Source organism: Mesoplodon mirus (assembly GCF_964341445.2).
Source record: "Mesoplodon mirus genome assembly, chromosome: 4".
Classification (NCBI taxonomy): Eukaryota; Metazoa; Chordata; class Mammalia; order Artiodactyla; family Ziphiidae; genus Mesoplodon; species Mesoplodon mirus.
The window spans coordinates 185,906,751-185,929,650 of NC_138979.1; the positions used below are offsets into that span (position 1 = coordinate 185,906,751).

Consider the following 22,900-nt stretch of genomic DNA (forward strand, 5'->3'; position numbering starts at 1 on the left):
TAATTTATCATGATGTGCTCAGTGCTGACTGAACCTCATAACCGGTGTAGCCATGTCTCCTCCTGCTTGTCACATTTATAACAGTGGAAATAACACTGTTCTGCCCATACATGTATATTACATACCTATTACATGTATTGTAAACCCAGCAATACAGCGTTACAAGTTTTGTTTTAAACAGTCATATATATCTTAGAAAAATCAGGAGAAGAAAAGAAAAATAATAATGCAATCTTTTACGTTTGTCCCCGATTCATATTTTCCAGTTCTCTTCATTCCTTCCTGTGGCCTAAGTTACTCTCTGCTGTCTTATCTCTTTAGCCTAAAGGACTTGCTTTAGTATTTCTTGTTCCATAGGTTTGCTGGCAACAGTTTTCCTCGTTTCTTGTTTATTGGGAAAAATATTTCACTCTCGTGTTTGAAGGATAGTTTCACCGGTTCTAGAATTCTTGGTTGACAGCAAGTTGTAAATCTGCCCAGACTTCTCATTCTTGCAGGACTCCCCAGGCTCTCCTGTGTGTCCATGTAATTTAGCACCTCGGCCCTTGCCAGGCTGTCTTTTCCAGAATCTCCCCTTCAGGCTTATTGCTGTTGTGCTCCCACCTGCAAAGCTGCGGGTGTTCCTGCCTGAGCTGGCGGATGGGAGCCTCTCCAGGCAGGACGGCCGGCAGCTCACTGCTCTCACCTGATACAACACAGCGCACGGTGCTGGCTGCCATTGCTTGTTTTCCGTTGTCCTGAAATGGCTGCTTAATCACTGTGCCCACTTTTTGCTCCTACACTGTCATCACTCGGAGTCCTCAGAATGTTTTTAAATACATAAAGTAAAACGCACGGGTTTACAAATAAACAGTTGTCAGCAGTTTTGAAATTGTGATCTAGTAATCTGTGCGCTCCTCCTTGAACATGTAAAAGAGCAAGACCTCGTGACAGGACTAATACCATAGTCTTGAAGCAGTGAACATAAACAGGATCTTAGGATGTGTACAACTGTAATGTGATGAGGATTTCTTGATGACAGAGTCAGAGCTGTGAACAGCGGTGGCTGCAGCCCACGTTCATAACTGAAGGAAATGCTAGATGTAATTAGGGAGTTAGTGAGAATAATGATTTTCCCCAAACAAATTCACAGACTGTCTGAGTTTCCTCCGAGGCATCTGTGGACCCCAGATCAAGACCCCTGCCTAGCGTTACAATTCTGTGAGGGTGTGGGCCTGAGACACGCCTGGAAGTCTTCACATTTCCTGAGGCAAAGATCCTGTGTGTACTCTGTTGTCTCTCCAGTAGCATGAAGGGAACTGAATGGACTCTTCTCAGTTACTGTAGCACTTTATCTGTCCCTCTGCTGTGGTGTGGACCGATGGATTATAATTTAAAGTTTAAAAAAAAAAAAAAAAAAAGGAAAAGCATGTTGGATACTAAGTCTGTACATAGCACTCCTGTGAATTCCTGAGCTTTCCAGTGCAATTTTAATCATAGTCTAAACATTGAAGAGGGAAGAACCCCAAACCCAGGTTTTAAGACATGTTCTTTTAGCTTAAGCAAAGAAACTACATTGTCAGAAGATCTTTCCAGCACAGAGTTAAAACATACCATATAGTGTCTTACGTGGTCTTGTTGAGTTGCACTTGTGAAATGTTTGACTAAACGTTGAACCTACGTGGTGGACGGGTCATTTTGTGTGGTGTGTGCTGCTTGTGTGCAACAGGATGAGTCTTCGTTTGGCAGACCTTTTTGGTTACGAGTCCTCTCCTTCCAGGTCACAGCAGTTGCACAGCAGAACCAAGGAGAGGTGCCCGAACCCCAAGACATGAAAGTAGCCGAGGTTCTCTTTGATGCCGCTGACGCGAATGCCATAGAGGAGGTCAACCTCGCTTACGAGAACGTCAAGGAAGTGGACGGGCTCGACGTCTCCAAAGAGGGCACGGAGGCCTGGGAGGCTGCAATGAAGAGATACGACGAGAGGATCGACAGGGTGGAGACCCGGATCACCGCTCGCCTTCGAGATCAGCTCGGCACGGCCAAGAACGCCAATGAGATGTTCAGGATTTTCTCCAGGTTCAACGCGCTGTTTGTCAGGCCTCACATCCGTGGGGCCATCCGCGAGTACCAGACCCAGCTGATCCAGCGTGTGAAGGACGACATCGAGTCTCTGCACGACAAGTTCAAGGTCCAGTACCCGCAGAGCCAGGCGTGTAAGATGAGCCACGTGCGCGACCTGCCACCAGTGTCGGGGTCCATCATTTGGGCGAAGCAGATCGACCGACAGCTGACGGCCTACATGAAGCGTGTGGAGGACGTGCTGGGCAAGGGCTGGGAGAACCACGTGGAGGGGCAGAAGCTGAAGCAGGACGGAGACAGCTTCCGCATGAAGCTCAACACGCAGGAGATCTTTGACGACTGGGCCCGCAAGGTGCAGCAGCGCAACCTGGGCGTCTCGGGCCGCATCTTCACCATCGAGAGCACGCGCGTCCGGGGCCGGTCCGGAAACGTCCTCAAGCTGAAGGTTAACTTCCTCCCCGAGATCATCACACTCTCCAAAGAAGTGCGAAACCTCAAGTGGCTCGGTTTCCGAGTCCCGCTGGCGATTGTGAACAAGGCTCACCAAGCAAACCAGCTCTACCCATTTGCCATCTCACTGATCGAGAGCGTTCGGACTTACGAACGCACGTGTGAGAAGGTGGAGGAGCGCAACACCATCTCCCTGCTGGTCGCGGGCCTGAAAAAGGAGGTGCAGGCTCTGATCGCGGAGGGCATCGCCTTGGTGTGGGAGTCCTACAAGCTCGACCCCTACGTGCAGCGCTTAGCGGAGACTGTCTTCAACTTCCAAGAAAAGGTGTGTTCTGCTTTCATCCTCCACATCCGGGGAATGAGCTAAAACCAGCGATGGCTAATCAGTTAACACATTAGCTCCTCCACAGAGGGCACGCGTGATCCCTACAGCTTAGGGCCGAGTCCGCTGAGAGGGAGAAAGCAGCCTTTCACTCACCTGGCTGCTGGATGGTGTTGCGGCTTTAGGGAAGCCGTTAAGCGACAGCCCGAGTGCAGGTAGGAAACCAGTAGAGAGGTGAGGGGCACGAGAGCTTTATTACTGGTAAAGCTGCGTGGAGAATGGGCTCTCGATCTGCAGTCATGGTGCTCGCGGCCAGTCTGCCCCAGACCTGGACTTCCTCCCCAGACCCTCGCCCAGCTGCCACCTCCTGGCCCCACGCCTGCCACCGCGGGCAGGACAGAGTCCGCTGGTCTGGTGCGCGGCCGGCTCCCAGCGAGGGCAAGTGCTGAGCAGAGTGCGTTGCTGTCCTCCTCCCAAACTGGCAGTCAGAGGTCACCCTTCCCGGGAGCAGGGGCGGGCAAGGGGGGGAAGCTGCTTGTTTCCAGACATTTCCTTTCCTCCACAGAGACACGGGTGTGTTCTCGCACCCACACATAGGGTGTTAGCTATTTGTGGAAGAACAACTCTGCCTCGGACATGTATTAATTGAGAAGAATATACGGAAGATAAAGGAACAGAGTGAGTGGGTGTTTTAAATACTAAACGTCCCTTCCTTTAGGTGGACGATCTGCTGATTATTGAGGAGAAAATAGACCTGGAAGTGCGGTCCCTGGAGACCTGCGTGTACGATCATAAGACCTTCTCCGAGATCCTGCACCGGGTGCAGAAGGCCGTGGACGACCTCAACCTGCACTCCTACTCCAACCTGCCCATCTGGGTCAGCAAGCTGGACATGGAGGTGGGTACGGGGCCCGTCACACGCAGTGCTGCCCACCTGTCCGCTGTCTGCGTGGGGGTGGGCCCTGTCCCATAGCTGATTGGTTTGTCACTGAGGAGCACGTTTCCATAGAAGTTCCCAGTGACAGTCCAGTTCTCTCCATAAATCCCGTGTAGCTAATGATAGCGCTGAACCGTGGTATCGGCCGTAGTCACCTTCTTCGTAAGTTGGAAGCGGGGAGCTGTAGGGGAGGAGAAGGAGTTCTCTCTGTTTTCTGGATATTTGACAACCTCCTACTTGCCCTTCCCTGCCCTGCTGATAATTTAGGTGGTTCTTCCTGGCCCTCTTCTCCTGGCACCCTTCTCTGACCACCTTGTCCCCCTCCACCATCCCACCCAGCATCCAAGAACCTCTTATTCCTGGTGGAGAGGATCTTGGCTCACACGTGTAGGGGTGTGTGTGTGTGTGTGTTTGAAGCATACTTACCACCCCATGTCACTTTCTCGTCAGTGTATGTCAGAGAGTGCAGCTGTGAAGTCTCTAGAAGGAGGATGTTTTATGGCAGAGGTCACCCAGTGGACAGATGATAGTTGGTCAGTTCTGAAGTTGTTGTGTGTGGGTCACAGGCTTTCTCCTTAAAGTGGATACAGAGGTTGCAGTGTATCCACCAGTGGGACCCAAACAGTGAAAGGTCACAGGCCCTCCTCTTCTGAATCGACCGCAAATCCCAGTTTATCTCAAGCCGCTCTCGCAGCATTCCCAGGATGGTTGTGTGGCCAGACGCTAAACAAGACATACAGACATCCTAGTCATAGGAAATCTGTTTGTCTCGTTACAGATCAGAAGAGAATTCTGGCTTTCTTCTTTACTTGTTGAAAGAAAATGGTCCCTGTTTGGTGACGGATGTTAACTAGACTTATTGTGGTGACATTGTGCAGTGTATACCAATATTGAATCATTATGTCGTATATCCAAAACTAATAATAATGTTACATGTCAGTTATGCCTCAGTTTTGAAAAGAAAAAGAAAATTGTTTAATCTCCAAATTATAGTTTTCTAGTTTTATCTCTGAGGCTACCAGGAAAATGCTTTTGTTTTGTAAATTGTCTATCATACCGAACAAATATCAAGACCTTCGCTACATCTGCTGCGTTTGTGTTAGTATCTTTATCACTTATAAGTGGGGATCCTGCACATGGAGAGCACAGTCAGCCTAGTAGATGGCGATCTGAGGCTGGAAGGTGAGGAAATGAGGCTGGGAAGCAGGGGTGAAGGCTTGTAGTCAGAAACAGTTCATCCTGGACCTAAAACATCAGCTTTCTGTTAACGTGCTCCGTGAGCTAACTTTTGGAAGAAACACTGTTCTTGGACACGTTTTCTCTGTAGATTGAAAGGATACTGGGCGTCCGCCTGCAAGCTGGCCTGAGAGCTTGGACCCAGGTGCTTCTCGGACAAGCCGAGGATAAAGCAGAGGTTGACATGGATACGGACGCACCTCAAGTTAGTCACAAACCTGGAGGGGAGCCAAAGATCAAGGTCAGTATTTCCCAGGGCAGCCGATTCGAGAGTAAATTAAACAAGGTTCTCCCCTTAAAAACTACCAGGGAAAAGGTCACTTTACAGTGGGGAAACCTGACAGGTGCCACCATGCTCAGCTGACCCAAGTCAGCATCCCAGGGGAGATGTGTGATGTCGCCTGTGGTGTGATGAGAAGGGCTCTTCACCCCTATGGTCTTCCCCCCCGTAACCATGAGGAAAACGTCAGGCAGACCCAGGTGGTGGGCCATCCCACAGGTCACCAGAACGCCAGGGTCACGAGAGAGAGACAGGAAAAGCTGAGAAAAGGTCACAGACCGGAAGGGAGTGAGGAGCTGTGACAACTAACTGTTATGTGCGCTCTCGTTAGATCCTGGGAATCTGACTGAAGTCAGTGTTTCAGTTCACAGTATTATATCAGTGCTGACGTCTTTGTTTTGGTAATTACACCACATTAGAGGAAGCTGGTGCCTTAGAACTCTCCTGTAAGTCTAAAATAGTTTCAAAAACAGAAGTTTTTTTTAATAGAAAATAATATTTAGAAATAAATTTACACTGGGGAAAAAAAGATCTCTGCTTTCCAAGCATGTATGACATGTAAGAAATTTCCAGAACTGAACATGATAACCTGCTACAAGCAGATGTTCAGACGATGACCCTAACATGTCACTGTTTTCACAAACCTCTGCATCGAGTTCTTGTGGGAGAATGCGGTAGCACACTGGTCAGCACACTGGACAGCAGTCTTTGTCTCCAAGCCAGCTATTTCCCATTCGTGTGAAGGAGGGGTCAACTGGGGCCTGTCAAGCTTTCCAGAAAGTTCTGTTCAGACTCTGCAACCAGGTCCCTGTCTCCTGCCGTGGGTGGTAGTTATAAAGCTGTCCACCTTACACTAATTCATTAAGCCATGTGTTAGTTTTATGTAGTTGACAGTATGTGTGTTATATTTACCAATAAAAAGGTCTCACAAGACAGAAGCCTGGAAGAACTGGGCAACTAAAAACTTTGATCTGGGAGAAACAATTGGCTTTTCTTTTTTTCTACGCAGACTTTATACCTTTTCTTTTTTTTCCCGCTTTTATGCTTGAAAAATGTTTTCACTTTGGAATATTACAGATATTCATCCCCAGAGTGTACTTTTTAAAATACTGAGATGCAGAAAAGCCAGTGAGTGTGTCTGAGTGGATACAGTATCTAGTGGAGACTGAGCTGGAATTCTCCATTAGCTTAAAGCACTGGCAGGTGGCACAGACTGACCCCGACTTGTAAACATATATCAGTAAAATCAACCTCATGTCACTGGTGTCTCAGGTCGCAAGGTCCTCGTGTCCAGATATCATCACGCACGTCATATCCGATGGTGCTTCACTGAGCACCTGTTGTGTGTATGACACCCAGGCACTGGGGGACCCAGGAAGGACCCAAGCGGGGCCTGCCCTCTGACTTCCTCTTCCTTTGGGGAGGGCACAGACCACAAACATGAAGTCAGGGGAGACCGAGTCTGTTAATAAAGTAACAGACTTTGTGGTTCAGACGGAAGTAGTTTAATAATTAGAGAAACTGTTCCTTGTCAAAGCCATTTTACTGAAATAGACTGTTGAGTCAACATGAAACCTTTGCTTCATAGAATGTCGTTCATGAGCTGAGAATAACCAACCAGGTCATCTATTTGAACCCGCCAATCGAGGAGTGCAGGTACAAGCTGTACCAGGAGATGTTTGCCTGGAAGATGGTAGTGCTGTCTCTGCCCAGGATCCAGAGTCAGAGGTACCAGGTGAGCGCCGCGCCTCCCTCGCTCTGGGACTCCACCTCCACGCGCCTCTTCGAAGAGCGCTGGACACGTCTTTTCAAACTCCAGACCTCAGCTCGGCACTCTGAGGGAAAGCTGGAGGAAGCTTTGTGTGACCTGACGTTTTTCCCAGTAGTTACTTTTCCACACAGTCGGGTTTGGAGCTCTGGTGTCAGTGGTCTCTTAGGAATTGCCTCCGTGAACTTCTTTGGGAATTTTAATTCCTGCTTTTCCCTGCCCACCCTCCCACTTGCATTTTATTGTGGGAATTTGCAAACAAACACAAAAGCAGAGGGAATCATATGAGCTCATACCACTCTGCTTTATTTATCAACATGTGGCCAGTTTTGTTTCATTATATTCCCTTCCCCACCTCCCAGCAGCAGATTATTTTAAAGCAAATCCCAGATATAGTACGCTCTTATTAGGACACTCCTAGAGCAAAAGGAAAACTCAAGAGACCGTTGCATTTAGTCCCTGGTCTCTAGGCAATAGTACTTCTAAATAGGACCAGTGGTTTTCAAATAAGCATATTCCACCATCTCTGCTGTAACCGACTTTTCTGGAAAACAGCGATCCTATCCGGAAGCGTCTCTCTTTTCTTAACTGTGAACGTAAGCTCAGGTCTCTTTTTCCTGCCCCCTCCTTGCCACCCTCTTTTTGCCGGCTCTCCTGGCTTTCCTCCACCTCGCTGGCCCATCTGCTTCACTGGCCCTACGTGTTCAGCGCCGTCTCCACCCCACTCTCTCTGTGTCTCATCCAGCCTGTTGGCTTTAAATACCAGCCGGGTGTGGACAACTCCGTGTTCCTGTCTCCAGCCAGGCCTTACCCTGAACTCCAGACTGCCTGTCCCTTTGCCTCCTTGGCGTCTCCATGTGACCACCTGATGGACGTGTCAGACTGGACTTGTCTCTCAGTCCCCTCCCTCAGATTTGCTCCTCCCCCAGTCTTTTCTTTCCCATCCTCCAACCTGCTCCTGGACGCCCACTGTCGCTATGTTCAAAATTAACCCTAATCGGGACTTCCCTGGTGGCACAGTGGTTGAGAATCCACCTGCCAGTGCAGGGGACACGGGTTCGATCCCTGGTCGGAGAAGATCCCACATGCCACGGAGCAACTAAGCCCGTGCGCCACAACTACTGAGCTTGCGCTCTAGAGCCCACGAGCCACAACTACTGAGCCCGCACGCCACAACTACTGAAGCCTGCATGCGCCTAGAGCCCGTGCTCCACAACAAAGATAAGTCATCGCAATGAGAAGCCCGCACACCGCAACAAAGAGTAGCCCCTGCTTGCCGCAACTAGAGAAAGCCCGCGTGCAGCAATGAAGACCTGACGCAGCCAAAAATAAATAAGTTAATTAGTTAATTTAAAAATTTAAAAAAAAACCCTAATCTGTTTCTTACCACATCCAGCTCTACCACCATAATCCCTCAATCGGATTATTTAAGCCCCCTCCTGACTGGTCTCTCTGTGTCTGCTTTTGACCCCTACAGTCTGTTGTCAACACAGCAGCCAGAGTGCGTCTTAAAACTGTGTGTTAGCCCTGACGCTCCTCTTTTCGGAGCCCGTTAACGGCTTCCTGTCTCACCCACCACGGTGCCTTGCTGGGCCCCACGTGACACGCCGCATCCCTGATCTGCTTCTCCCTTGCGGCTCTGCTGCAGCCGCGCTGGGCACTCGCTCATCCTCACGTGTGCCAGGCGGACCCTCGCCCCTGAGCCTTTGCGCTTGCTGATCCCCTTGCTCGGAAGCCCTGGGAGCAAATACTCACAAGGCTCCCTCCCTCCACCTCCTGGTCTGTGCCCACGCGTTACCTCCTCAGTGAGGCCCCCCCGACTCCCCTGCTCAAAACACACCCTCCCTGCACCCGCATCCCCTCGTCCCCTCTTCCCTGCTTTCCTCCATGGCACTGCTCACCCTGTGACATTCTGTGCATTTTGCTTTTCCCTTGGTTGTCTCTCTCCTCCCACAGAATGTAAATCTATGTGAGCAGAGGTTTTTGTCTGTTTGTTGTACCTACAACAGTGCCTGGCACATGACAGCCCACAAATGGTTGAAACAAATGAATGACTGTTGTGGGTTCCAGCATCCACGTTGGTGTTAACACTCGGTCGTGGTCGTCTCACGCTCTCGTAGGCGCCACCTTCAGTCCTGCCGTCTTGGATGAGAGGCTCGGGTCTCGCAGGGCCCTGCTCGGGGGCGTCGTGCCCTCTGCTCCTAGGGCTCGCCTGCTTTCTGTTTTTGCCTCGTGCCAATAGTGACGCCATATCTTCTGCCTTGTGGTTGATGTTCCTTTCATTGGTTTGAGGAGTTATGTTATAAGTAGGCTTCTGGTTACCTGTGACTGGGATAAGTGAATGTTATCCCTTAAATACAGTTTCTTTCAGTTTCTTTTAATTAAGGGAAAGTGACTCTGAGATTTACATTTTTGTGCGCACTACCTGCATTCATGTCTGGCTTTGTTTGCTCAGGTGGGTGTCCACTATGAGCTGACCGAAGAAGAGAAGTTCTACCGGAACGCTCTAACACGGATGCCAGATGGCCCCGTCGCCCTGGAGGAATCCTATTCTGCAGTCATGGGCATCGTAACTGAAGTCGAGCAGTATGTCAAGGTGAGAAGCTAATTTCATTCAAATACGTTGTCTTACACACTTAGGAGTATAAGATTTAATGAACATGGAGCTAAAAGGTCTTGACTATATGTAATGTGAACGATGAGGTGATATTTGCTGTCTTAAAACGAGTGAACGATAGGGCAAACCTTGTGGGATATTAGTCATTTTGGAGAACAGGAAACTATTCTCTTTTGATAGGAAAATTCTGCGAATTTGAAGTGAGAGTTTTCCTAACAGCGATGAAAGAACATGGGATTTTTAACAGCATATGAAAATATATGTTAATGTTTTACAAAATGAAAAGTCAAACTGTCGTATTTAACTATGTTCTTGTTCACTTGCAGGTCTGGCTTCAGTATCAGTGTCTGTGGGACATGCAAGCTGAGAACATCTACAACAGACTCGGGGAAGATCTCAGCAAGTGGCAGGCTCTCCTGGTGCAGATAAGGAAGGCCCGCGGGACCTTTGACAACGCGGAGACCAAGAAGGAGTTTGGGCCGGTGGTCATAGATTACGGCAAGGTGAGCGCTGCTGACTTACTGGAGGGCGTCCAGGAGCGGGGCCGGCAGCGTCCGACTGAAATGAAGCCGAGGCGTAGACACTGCAGTGTGAGAGCCTTGCTCACGCGCCGCCGTGTGCTCCCTCCCTCCCCCGCCCGCAGGTCCAGTCCAAGGTGAACCTCAAGTACGACTCCTGGCACAAGGAAGTCCTGGGCAAATTCGGGCAGATGCTCGGCTCCAACATGGCCGACTTCCACTCCCAGATCTCCAAGGTGAGGGGCCGGGCCCCGCCGGCGTGGCGGACCCCGGGGCCCTCGGCGCTCTGTTACACACACTGCTCTCTCCGGACAGTCTCGCCAGGAGCTGGAGCAACACTCAGTGGACACGGCCAGCACCTCCGACGCTGTGACCTTCATCACCTACGTGCAGTCCCTGAAACGGAAGATCAAGCAGTTTGAAAAGCAAGTTGAGGTGAGCTCTGTCCCCCGCTGTGTCTCCGGTGGGGTCTGCAGTGCGTCTCTGTCGCGCCCCTGCCGTGCCTGTAAGGGGGGGCAGGTGATTCGTAGGCACTTCAGGGTTTGAGAACCACTGGCTCCTGTCTTTTAAAATTTTCTGCTGTCGTTGTGGACCTTCAAGTCCTCAAACTTGAATCATACCTTCTCATACTTTGGAAGGAGGGTGTGACGCCCAGCTCTGGCACGCTTAGACCCTGCTCAGGGCCACCCGGTGCAGCCAGGAGCCGTCACGGGACTGGCCATGGCACCGTCAGGAGGGGAGCCCGTGTGTTCCGTAGCCGTGGGGCGCCTTCCCATTCGTGGGGGGTCTGACAGCAGTCTCTGCTGCCCCTGTGAAGGAAATCGCTCAGTCTATTCTGTAACCCTCAAAGCTCTACCGCAACGGCCAGCGCTTGCTGGAAAAGCAGAGGTTCCAGTTCCCGCCTTCCTGGCTCTACATCGACAACATCGAGGGAGAGTGGGGGGCCTTCACCGACATCATGCGACGGAAGGACTCCGCCATCCAGCAGCAGGTGGCGAACCTGCAGATGAAGATCGTCCAGGAGGACCGGGCGGTGGAGAGCCGCACCACCGACCTGCTGGCCGACTGGGAGAAGACCAAGCCTGTCACGGTGAGTCTCGGCCCCGGGCCGGCAGCGGGTGACCTGGCGTCTCTGCTCTCAGACTTAAAAAGCCCTGCCACGGCTTAGCTTTCCAGAATGAAGACTTTTCCCTGTGATTAAAAGGAGCAGGACTTCCAGGTAGTGGATTTGAAAACACGAAAGCCGACTTAGACCTCCTCGTGACAGTTGCTTAAGTCGGGGAATTGTTTTTCTGTTTGTAAGTTATCCTCTTACTTAGGCATAGTCAGAAGTTAGAATTTCCTTTCTCGTGGACACGGGCCAAGCATCCCGCTGCCGCCACTGCTAGGTCTGTGCAGTGGGGGGCAGCCCTGAACTCTGCGTCATTGTCGCAGTCGTTAAGGCTTTCTGTACCAGGGCCTGCCACACCCTGGCCTCTGGGTTCATTCAAGTCTTTATTGAGCACCAACTCTATTCTGGGCAGCAGAGATACAGCGGTGACCAGAAAGGAGCCCCACCTGCACGGAGTTACACTCCACTGGGGCACGGAGGGTAAAGAGTGAACGAGAAGAACACGTGTTTTAAGTCAGATGGTGACACGTGCCGCGGGAAAGGGGTGTCGGTGCTTTCCTGCTCCGCTGGGCGTTGACATGTGGAGGCCGAGGGAGGGGCTGGCAAGCGTGCCGTGGCCAAGGGGGTGTCCGGGCAGGGGGACAGCCAGTGTGGGGCTCAGGCACGTAGGTCACAGCCTGCCCGGCTCACTGGGTGGAATTCAAACTTAGACATACACGTACGCGTAGAAGGGGAAGGGTTTTGAAATGCTCTGAACGTCAGTCTGGTTTTGTAGTGAGGATGTAGGTTCTCCACACCAGTCCTAGGGGCTGATTTGGCCGCCCCACGTCTACTGGGTTGGCGTCTGTCCTGCCCGCAGCCCTGTCTGTGCTGCTGGGCCCAAGGTCCTGCCTTGTGTTTCATCTTGGCTGAGGGGCCCCGGTGTTAAGCAGGCTTGCGCTTTTGCTAACGCCAGTGCTTCCAGGCTGTGCAGGGGAGTGAGTACTGATCACTAGACAAGAGTGTGATCACCTGAATTTGAGTATCTTTTGTTGCCTCACCTTGCTAGTTACGTGTTATAGTGAAAGCTTTGATATGTTGTGTAGTCATTCTCAAAGGTTAACAGTGTTAATTACGGCTGCAGTAGAGTCTCCTCCGGTGAGAACGGTGCTTTCCTTTCCATTCTTCTCTCGGTAACTGATACGATGACTCTGCACCTCGGGGAGGGCGTGGCGGGCAGCCCCAAGCACCCTGTCCCCTCGGTCAGGAGTGTCCTGCTCCAGGCCCAGGTCTGTCCGGACTCTTCTCTTCCGTCTCCCACGGCACTTAGTGAGGGATGGCGGAGTCAAGAGGTGCTCCACCTTTCCTGTGTCAAGTCTGGAGGTAAAAGTTCACCCAGTAATGGACGTGCACCATCCGTGTACAGCTTTTGAATGTTTACCTACGTAGACGTGTTGAAGGAATCACAAATTCTAGAAGCCCAGCAGGCCCCCTCCACCATTTCAGAGCCAGAGCTCGCCTGTCCTGAGCCCCGGCTCTGATCCTCTGGCCTTGACTGCTTCAGGGCAACCTCCGCCCGGAGGAGGCGCTTCAGGCTCTCACCATCTACGAAGGGAAGTTCGGCAGGCTGAAGGACGACCGGGAGAAGTGCGCGAAGGCCAAGGAGGCGCTGGAGCTGACAGACACGGGCCTGCTCGGGGGCAGCGAGGAGCGCGTCCAGGTACGAACCGCTCTGGCGGGCAGCTGGGGCCGCGTGCGCACGCTGCCTCTGGCCCGCAGTGTCTCAAGAGCCCCGGGGTGGCTCTGCTTCCAAGTTCAGCTGCTTTACTCTGCTTCATCGCAGGTGGCCCTAGAGGAGCTACAGGACCTCAAAGGCGTTTGGTCAGAGCTCTCTAAGGTCTGGGAGCAGATCGATCAGATGAAGGAGCAGCCATGGGTTTCCGTGCAGCCTCGGAAGGTACATGGAGTTAACGGTAGCTGCTACGTGTACCTTCACGTATGAAAGTGTAGACTTGACTTGGCAAGCAAGGAACTGTTAGAGTTCACAAAATGTCACTTAATGGTCGTTTACATTATTCATCCAAGTTAATGTAAAATTTCTTCTAAAACCATTTTAAAAATATTTCATCGTTTAAAGCAATGTTGGCAAACTAAATACCATCTTGTGTTTCTCTTGACAGCTTCGGCAAAATTTAGACGGCCTCTTGAACCAGCTGAAAAACTTCCCCGCGCGATTACGGCAGTACGCATCCTATGAGTTTGTCCAGAGGCTTCTGAAAGGTTACCTCAAGGTCGGTGACTCGGAGCTGCGGTCACAGATGTCTCCTAGAAACACGCTGCATGGGTAACATGGCTCCCTCTCTCCACAGATAAACATGCTGGTGATTGAACTGAAATCCGAAGCGCTTAAAGACCGCCACTGGAAACAGCTGATGAAACGGCTTCATGTAAACTGGGTTGTTTCTGAGCTGACCCTCGGCCAGATCTGGGACGTCGACTTGCAGAAGAATGAAGCGGTTGTCAAGGACGTGCTGCTTGTGGCACAGGGGGAGATGGCTTTGGAGGAGTTTTTGAAGCAGGTGAGGAATTGGCCGACGGGCATTCTGTATCTCGTTTCAGGCTGTGACACAGACTGACGTAGGTTTGAGCCGCACATGCGGCCCCTTTTGTCTCCATTACGCTCGGTCAGTTGTGTGGCTGGCAAACGCCCACGTACTGATGACGAGCCTCTTTTGGTTTCATTTCAGATAAGAGAAGTGTGGAATACTTACGAATTAGACTTGGTTAACTATCAGAACAAGTGTCGCCTGATCCGAGGCTGGGACGACCTCTTCAACAAGGTCAAAGAGCACATCAACAGTGTGTCCGCCATGAAGCTCTCTCCATATTATAAGGTACCGCCGTGGGGAGGTGTCCCCCCCGCACATCCACTGTTTTACCGTCAGACTTACAGTCAGGGCCTTTTCCCTGGCAGTCCAGCGATTAAGACTCATGCGCTTCCACTGCGGGGGGCACGGGTTCGATCCCTGTAGGGGAACTAAGATCCAGCATGCTGTGTGGCCAAAATAAATAGATTTTTTTTAAATAATTAAAAAATAAAAATGGCCAGACTCACGGTTACCAGGTGCCTGGTAGAAGATGTGAGCCACGTAACTTGACAGGATCTTTATCTGCACATCGGGGTAAGTTCTGGTGTATCTGAGAGCGGAGAGTCGAGCAGTTGAGCTCTGCCTTCCATCCACCCGCTATTAGGTGTTTGAAGAGGACGCCCTGAGCTGGGAAGACAAACTGAACCGGATCATGGCTCTCTTCGACGTGTGGATCGACGTGCAGAGGCGCTGGGTCTACCTGGAGGGCATCTTCACGGGCAGCGCAGACATCAAACACCTGCTGCCAGTGGAAACCCAGCGGTTCCAGAGGTACAGCCTCGAGCCGGGATGGAGGGCTGAAGGGTAGCCTTGGCCGGTAGCCACCCTTTGCACGAAGGCTGACGTTAACCTCGCTTTTAATTTGCTTTGTAGTATCAGCACGGAATTCTTGGCTCTCATGAAAAAAGTATCCAAGTCTCCCCTGGTCATGGATGTTCTAAACATCCAGGGGGTACAGAGGTCTCTGGAGAGATTAGCAGACCTGCTAGGAAAGATCCAGAAAGCCCTGGGAGAGTACCTGGAAAGAGAGCGCTCATCTTTCCCCAGGTGAGAGAGAGGGTGGTTTTTACAGGGGCTGAAGGGAAGGTCAGCTCCGGCGCCTCCTTCCTGCCCCTCCCTCCCTCCTGGCCTGTGTGTTGGTCACTCTGACGTCAAGGGTTTGGTTACCGATGACCGATTTAGTGACTACCGTTTCTCCTTCATCCGTTGATTCCTAATTATAACGAATAATCCTTAATTTTCTACCGTGAGTTCATTTACTAAGCTTCATTTAAACTATTATTCACCCTCCCAGGCAGCTAGCATCTCTTAAAAATATAGCTGTGATTCTTTTTTTTTTTTGGCCACACTGTGTGGCGTGTGGAACTTCCCTGACCAGGGACCAAACCCATGCCCCCTGTGGTGGAAGCACGGAGTCTTTAACCACTGGACCAGCAGGGAAGTTGTATTTTATTTTCTAAGTGGCATTCTTTTCTTTCTGAATAGTTGACTTCGTATAAATAGAGCAGGTTTTTAAAAAATTCATAAGGTGAGGTGAATTATATGAAATCCATTGAATTTCTCTTCAGGATCTTGTTAGGTGAGTGTATATCTTTTGCTGAGGGCTGGAAGAAATTCGGATGTGATCTGAATGCAGGCTGGAGACGGTCCATCACAATCCATATCCACTTTCCTTTCCTATACAATTTGAAGTTTTGCCTTGATTCCCCTTATTTGTGTATATGTAATGTTTTAGCAACTTAAATGCTATTTTAATTTTAGGTTTTATTTTGTGGGTGATGAAGATTTGCTTGAAATCATTGGAAACAGCAAGAATGTAGCTAAGTTACAGAAACATTTCAAGAAAATGTTTGCTGGTGTTTCGAGCATCATCCTAAATGAAGATAACTCTGTCGTCCTGGGCATTTCATCCCGTGAAGGAGAGGAGGTAGTTACATTTATTGATTGTGACTTAGAAAGGCTCACTCCCATCTCTGCGCGCTTTACTTCTTAGCGTTTCTTTCTCCCAGGTTCTGTTTAAAACTCCCGTGTCGATTACTGAACATCCCAAAATCAATGAGTGGCTCACCCTAGTGGAGAAGGAGATGAGGGTCACGCTGGCCAAACTCCTCGCTGAGTCTGTTACGGAAGTTGAGATTTTTGGTAAAGCAACTTCAATTGACCCAAATACCTACATCACCTGGATTGACAAATACCAGGTACTGTCCAGTAGAAGGGGGACAGTCTGAAGGTGAGGGCACTGGCTGATCTTTAAAACCATCCTTTTGGGTCTCGTGTGCCGTGTCTCGCAGGCCCAGCTCGTGGTCCTGTCAGCCCAGATTGCCTGGTCTGAGAACGTGGAGACGGCGCTGAGCAGCGTCGGCGGGAGCGGCGACACGGCCCCCCTGCACCCCGTGCTCAGCAACGTGGAGGTCACCCTCAACGTGCTGGCCGACTCGGTCCTCATGGAGCAGCCGCCGCTCCGGAGACGCAAGCTGGAGCACTTGGTTAGTCCCCTTCCTCCCAGTCAGGTTCCTGGGCCTGCGCCTCGGACAGTTGAAAGAACTCACGCTTGAAAAAGATCCTAATTGGTGTCAGGGAGAAAAACAAGTGGATGGCCTGTTGGCAAACGCTGGGGTGTGTACTTGGCTCTCTGGTACTGTTGAAAGGCAGTCTTGGCGGACAGGAGCTAACGCACATGACCTCCTGACACAAAGGGGTGACACTCGTCCCTCTGGGTCTTTCACACTCTCGTCCTCTCCTTCCCAAAGAACATGTCCCGTGGCGGACCAGCCCGGCGTGTCTCTGAGCCCGAGTTGCTTGCTGCTGCTGGGCTTTGCGCCCCCGTGTGCAGCAGATGGACTGTTAGGATAGAGACAGCTCTTCTCCCATCACGTTTCATGCTAGTTGCAACTAGCAGAGTTTTTGTTTGTTGTTTCTTGGTTTTTGCTGCAGCTCTGGATTCTGTGTAATTCCATTGTGTGAATAACAGTTTTATTGTTTTTAAAAGTGAATGTTTACACTGTAACTGGACCTAGAATCTCAATTTCAAAGTCTACTCAATAACCCCCGCACCCCGAGGATACGCTTATGTACTTTAGTTTTCATACTTTAGTTCGTGAAATGTACTTTCTGATAAACTCTTTAAAGTGACTCTTTCTTCAGATTACAGAGTTGGTTCACCAGAGAGATGTCACCAGGTCCTTGATCAAGAGCAAGATCGACAACGCCAAATCTTTTGAGTGGCTCAGCCAAATGCGATTTTACTTTGACCCTAAGCAAACTGATGTGTTGCAGCAGTTGTCGATTCAAATGGCCAACGCCAAGTTTAACTACGGCTTTGAGTACCTGGGCGTCCAGGACAAGCTGGTCCAGACCCCCCTCACCGACCGCTGCTACTTGACGATGACACAGGCCTTGGAGGCCAGGTTGGGCGGGTCCCCCTTCGGTGAGTCCCTCCCCACACCTGGACAGGTGGAGTCAGATAGGAAACGTACTCTTCCAAGATTAAGCAGATGATCTAAATGTATTTCTTAACTGCGTGGCTGGTACCTTCTAAAACTTCAAATCGTTGGCGGTTATCACATTTATGGTTGACCCTTGAACAACCCTGATTTGAACTGTGTGAGTCCACTTAGACACAGAGTTTTTTTTAATAGATAGGCAGTCGGCCCTTCATGTTCACCGGTTTCACATCCTCAGATTGAACCAACCATGGATTAAAGTTTCCATCCGAGGTTGGTTGAATCCATGGATGCAGAACCTGTGGATACGGAGGGCCAACTATTGGACTCGAGGGTCCATGGATTTGGGTAGACACAGGGGTCCTGGACCAGTCCGCATGGAGACCGAGGGATGATTGTACTTTGGTTTTTTAAAATGAATTGCGTTTTACAGTTCTTAAAACTAAAGGTGTGTTCTTATTTGAGTTCTCAATTCCTTTTCTTCAAATAATAGGGCCCGCTGGGACTGGGAAGACCGAGTCTGTCAAAGCCCTCGGCCATCAGCTTGGACGCTTTGTTTTAGTTTTCAACTGTGATGAAACCTTTGACTTCCAGGTGAGAAGCTCTGTGGGAACCACCTAGAGTTAAGGGCCTGAGAGGGCTGGGTGGGGAATAGCAGGCGGCACCTCTCAGAGTTGTGTTAGCCTTACAGCACAGCATGGTCCTTTGGGGACAGGGTTACTTGAGCTTTTTGAGGTTCCCAGCACGTGCTTGACACCAACTTGAGCTTCACGTCTTCAAATTCTTCAGACTCCTCAGTGTAACATATCTTTCTGGTGTCTATGCCTGGGAATAAACAAATACTATGGGAAAGGTTTTTTAAGCAACGTGTTAACTTTGTCATTGGGATTTTATTGGCACAGGAGGAAAAATGATACGTTACATCTGTACCACTGTTTTTGAGGCACTTGACCTGTGGGGCTGGGCTCCTTGCCTCACGTGTGAAGCTGATGCCACCTTCACAGCCACTTCCACCCCCCCACCCTGGGAGGAAGGCGATATTGTTCCCATTTCAAAGATGAGCATACAGGGGTTTCAAGATGTGATTTGCCCAGGGTGGGACCAGTCATCCAAGCCAGAATCGGAGCCCCGTACAGCCAGCACCACGGCCGTGGTTTCAGCTCCCTTCCCTTCTTCTCGTTTCAGGCGATGGGACGGATCTTTGTGGGGCTTTGCCAGGTGGGCGCGTGGGGCTGCTTTGACGAGTTCAACCGCCTGGAGGAGCGGATGCTGTCGGCCGTGTCCCAGCAGGTGCAGTGCATCCAGGAGGCGCTGCGCGAGCACTCCAGCCCCAGCTACGATAAGAGTGAGACCGGCTTCTCCTTACCATTGCCTGGAGGGCGCAGAGGGGGCTGCCTCTTTGATTAGAAGCGAGACTTTACCGTAGCTCCAGGACGGCTGCTGCAGGCGGGGCAGTGCGTCCTGAGTGAAGACAGGCGGTAGGGCCCAGGGTAACGCTGCACCCTGCCCCAGAGCAGCCCCGCGGAGTCGTCAGTCCTTCCCCTGTAGCAGAGTCCCCGTGCTCCCTCCCCCAGCGTCTGCGCACAGCACAGCTTTGAGCCGCTCTGGGCCCCCCGCATCCCCCTCCTCCTCCCTGCATCCCACAGAGCCAGGCCTCCTGGCCAGAGTGTTGGGAACGAGCCCTCGTCACGGTGGGAGTTCCTGCTCGGAGGGCCCAGGGGCTTGTTGCGCCCACAGCCTGGGCTCGTGAGCTGGAGGACATAAATAAATACATCCATGCTGGGGAGTTTACCTGTTAAAGTTCCCTTTTTTTCCATAATAACGGTAACTCATCTTACCAGACCTCCTAAGTAAAACAAAAGGAGTGTCAAAGAAATCAGTACCTGTGTACTCCATGTTCCATGTTCTCCTATGGAGGAAGTCTGATCCCTAAGTAGTCCAGGGATGGGAGGCGGGGGGCTGTTTATTTTGTGTTTTCCTTTGATGGCCCTAGGAGAGGGTCATTCTTGTGACCTCAGCCGGTCAGTTTTGTCACAGCATGGATTGGTTTTTATTTCTGCAACTATTGTTGGGCTGCGTTTCTATTCTTGCATTGACCTTGTGATGCTCAGTAATGCACAAATAGTGGGCTTCCTGCCTCTGGTGACTTGATCCATTACACATTCGGACGGCTTTTGTGTGGGTGAAGTGGGTGAAGATGGGCCTGCCTGGGCCGGTGGGCGTCGTGTCTGGTGAGAGCTTCCAGCTCCCCTGGAGTCCTGGGCCAGCAGGGAGATGGGTGCTTGCTCTGCAGTTTTACAGAAATTTTGGAGTGGTTTTTTGACTATCACGAGTCTTAACACCACCCTCCGATTTTCAGCCTCTGCCCCCATTACTTGTGAGCTGCTGAACAAACAAGTCAAGGTGAGCCCAGACATGGCCATCTTCATCACCATGAACCCTGGCTACGCGGGCCGGTCGAACCTTCCAGACAACTTGAAGAAGCTGTTCCGGAGCTTGGCCATGACCAAGCCCGACCGGCAGCTCATCGCCCAGGTCATGCTGTACTCACAGGGCTTCCGCACCGCCGAGGTCCTTGCCAACAAGATCGTCCCGTTCTTCAAGTGAGTCCCTTAGAGTTATTCCGAATCGTGTTTCTAGCATGTGTCAAGTGTGCCATTTAAAGTTTACCTGTGTAGTTACGACACTACCTTCCACGTATCCGTCTCTTATTTCTTGATGTTCGATGCTCTTGGTGCTCAGAATGTACTGTTTTTTAAGAAAACCCTTTCTCTTTTAGACTATGCGACGAGCAGCTCTCTTCTCAAAGCCACTACGACTTTGGTCTCCGAGCCTTGAAGAGCGTGCTGGTGAGTGCCGGAAACGTGAAGCGGGAGCGGATCCAGAAGATCAAGAGGGAGAAGGCGGAGCGTGGCGAGGCGGTGGACGAAGGAGAAATCGCAGAGAATCTCCCTGAGCAAGAGGTGGGCGGGGCCCCCTAACCGCTCAGGCCCAGACTCTGCTTGTCTTTCCCTTTGCCACCGTGAAGTCGTGCCTTGAGGGCTCTCACTGTGGCTCATGTGCCCCGGGGTGAACGGAGGGGACCCGCATTTGACCGGGAAGCCTGGGGGTGGGGGCAGGGCGCTGGGCCTCACTGCTTGTTCACGGGACAGCTGTGCCGTGGGTCCTCCAGGGACAGGGCAGTAGACGTGGAGCCGCCCCCCCCCCCACAGAGCTCATCCCCTTCTCCCCACGCAGATCCTGATCCAGAGTGTCTGTGAGACGATGGTGCCAAAGCTGGTGGCAGAAGACATCCCGCTCCTTTTCAGCCTCTTGTCGGACGTGTTCCCCGGGGTCCAGTATCACCGGGGCGAGATGACAGCGCTGAGGGAGGAGCTCAAGAAAGTGTGCCAGGAGATGTACCTGACATATGGAGACGGAGAAGAAGTCGGCGGGATGTGGGTTGAAAAGGTAGCTGGGATCGTGGTGTTGGCTGGCGCCTCACAGACCCCGCAGGCGGCCGCGAGTGGTAACGACGGCCGTGGACTTGGGGGAGAAGCCACGTCTTACCGGGCTTTGTCCACCAGGCGCGTCGTCTGGTTTGTGGAGATTTGCCCCAAGTCCTGTTAGGATTTTTTCTTAACTTGAGAGTAGTGATAGGGAAAGTTACCTGAAATGTTCAATTACATGGTACAGTTTGTTCTCTGAAAAGGCTGGCTAGAAGGGGATCGTGATGAAAACCGTCTGTGGCAGTAAAAGATCTGCTTACAAGACTTTGCGGTACCACGATTAACCACGTAAATGTGCTAATCGATAGAGTTTACATTCTGTATCAACTTCCTTCCTTTCTCTCCTCTGTGAGATTCGCTTAAGAAAAGCGTGTCACGTGCACAAGCTGTACGTGCTGACCCTCAGCTGTGGTCCTGGGTTAGGCAGGCGGCTCGTTCATCTGGTCCCTGTCCCCCCGGCAGGACATCTCAGGGGCCTCTTCTGAGGCAGCTCGGTGAGCATCTCCTGACTCAGTCAAACGGCTCCACAGTTCAGTAAAAACCCTCTGTATTGGCTGTGCTTGTGGCCGGTTGAAGGTCTCTCTGGTTAGAGAGTCCCAGTGCTTGCCTTGAGAGAGTCACGGCACACGTTTCTCGCTCGGTGGTGGGAGAAGTGGGGAGGAACCTGCCACGTTCTTTCTCTGGAGTGCTCACGGTGCTGGTCGGTCTGGCCCTCAGGTTCTCCAGCTCTATCAGATCACCCAGATCAACCACGGCCTGATGATGGTGGGGCCCTCGGGCAGCGGGAAGAGCATGGCCTGGCGCGTTCTCCTGAAGGCCCTGGAGAGGCTCGAGGGCGTGGAGGGCGTGGCCCACATCATCGACCCTAAAGCCATCAGCAAAGACCACCTGTACGGAACCCTGGACCCCAACACCAGGGAGTGGACGGATGGGCTGTTCACACACGTCCTGAGGAAGTAAGTGCACTGGGCGGGCGTCTGCACTCCAAGAACTGGAACCTAGGCGCTGTGTCCTCGTGGTGACAGCGTCCGTTCTTCTGCTTACCACGCTCTGGACACATTAAAGTCACTTTAGAGACGGTTACAGGCTGAGCATTTTCAGCCTCAGTCACCCGCTGCTGTACACTCCTCCCACACCAGGATCATAGACAACGTGAGGGGTGAGCTGCAGAAGCGCCAGTGGATAGTCTTTGACGGCGATGTGGACCCCGAGTGGGTGGAGAACTTGAACTCCGTGCTGGACGACAACAAGCTGCTGACCCTGCCCAACGGAGAGCGCCTCAGCCTTCCGCCCAACGTACGAGGCTAAGTATCCTGCCCTGAGTGCCGGGCGCGCAGCCAGGGGAGCGGCCCCAGCCTCTGCGGTCGCAGTCGGCATCGGGGCCTCTCTGCGCCAGGTTCTTTCCATTCCTGTGGCTAGTGAGAAGCGTTTTCGAAGCGTTCATTCGTAACTTTCCACTACGTGCTGAATAGTACGCATACTCCGTAATTCCCAGGTAGCCTTTCCTACAGCTCCGTGAGGTGGGGTTGTAGTTAGGATCTCTGGGAAATGGCAGAACAGGGGATTTAGACGTGGACGCTTTCAGGCTCAACCTTGGAAATGAGCCCTTGATCCAGGTCCTGACCACACCACCCGATAGAGCGTGGGCAGGCCTGGCCTGGGTGTGCGTTCAGACTTTGACCCCACTTTTCTGGAGTTCCGTCGTGTACCGGGCCTTGTTCTAGATACTGAAAATGCAGCTGTAAACAACACAGACAAAACCCCTGCCCTCCCAGGGCTCACAGTCTGAGGTGGGAGACAGGATAAGTGGTGATGGGGCTATGGAGAAAGTAAACTGGAGGAAAGCAGCCGCCGGTGCCGAGGGGTGGAGCCTGCGCTGGCAGAAGGGGCGGCGCCGAGGCTCCCCGGGGAAGCCGAGGGCACGAGGGGGCATCTCCTGTGGCTTCCGGGCGTTCCAGGTGGAGGGGCGGGTGGCGGGGGAGGAGCGTCTGGCTGTGCCCGGCGTGTGCGAGGAGAGCGGGGCGGCTGGCTGATGGGGAGAG

General features: G+C 51.8%; 1 protein-coding gene across 1 annotated transcript in view; it reads left to right on the forward strand.

Moving 5' to 3' along the window:
- DYNC1H1 (dynein cytoplasmic 1 heavy chain 1) overlaps positions 1-22,900 on the forward strand; it is a 65,601-nt gene that overhangs the window by 14,849 nt on the left and 27,852 nt on the right. The window contains exons 8-34 of the mRNA XM_082618168.1: positions 1,760-2,836; positions 3,552-3,731; positions 5,098-5,247; positions 6,875-7,021; positions 9,510-9,650; positions 9,998-10,174; positions 10,315-10,425; positions 10,505-10,624; positions 11,040-11,279; positions 12,844-12,999; positions 13,123-13,236; positions 13,460-13,570; positions 13,649-13,858; positions 14,027-14,173; positions 14,532-14,698; positions 14,801-14,974; positions 15,689-15,854; positions 15,937-16,125; positions 16,219-16,413; positions 17,072-17,354; positions 17,864-17,964; positions 18,556-18,715; positions 19,730-19,973; positions 20,150-20,333; positions 20,608-20,820; positions 21,576-21,814; positions 21,998-22,154. Coding sequence (XP_082474294.1) covers positions 1,760-2,836; positions 3,552-3,731; positions 5,098-5,247; positions 6,875-7,021; positions 9,510-9,650; positions 9,998-10,174; positions 10,315-10,425; positions 10,505-10,624; positions 11,040-11,279; positions 12,844-12,999; positions 13,123-13,236; positions 13,460-13,570; positions 13,649-13,858; positions 14,027-14,173; positions 14,532-14,698; positions 14,801-14,974; positions 15,689-15,854; positions 15,937-16,125; positions 16,219-16,413; positions 17,072-17,354; positions 17,864-17,964; positions 18,556-18,715; positions 19,730-19,973; positions 20,150-20,333; positions 20,608-20,820; positions 21,576-21,814; positions 21,998-22,154 — 5,553 coding nt within the window. The remainder of the gene's footprint in view (positions 1-1,759; positions 2,837-3,551; positions 3,732-5,097; positions 5,248-6,874; positions 7,022-9,509; positions 9,651-9,997; positions 10,175-10,314; positions 10,426-10,504; positions 10,625-11,039; positions 11,280-12,843; positions 13,000-13,122; positions 13,237-13,459; positions 13,571-13,648; positions 13,859-14,026; positions 14,174-14,531; positions 14,699-14,800; positions 14,975-15,688; positions 15,855-15,936; positions 16,126-16,218; positions 16,414-17,071; positions 17,355-17,863; positions 17,965-18,555; positions 18,716-19,729; positions 19,974-20,149; positions 20,334-20,607; positions 20,821-21,575; positions 21,815-21,997; positions 22,155-22,900) is intronic.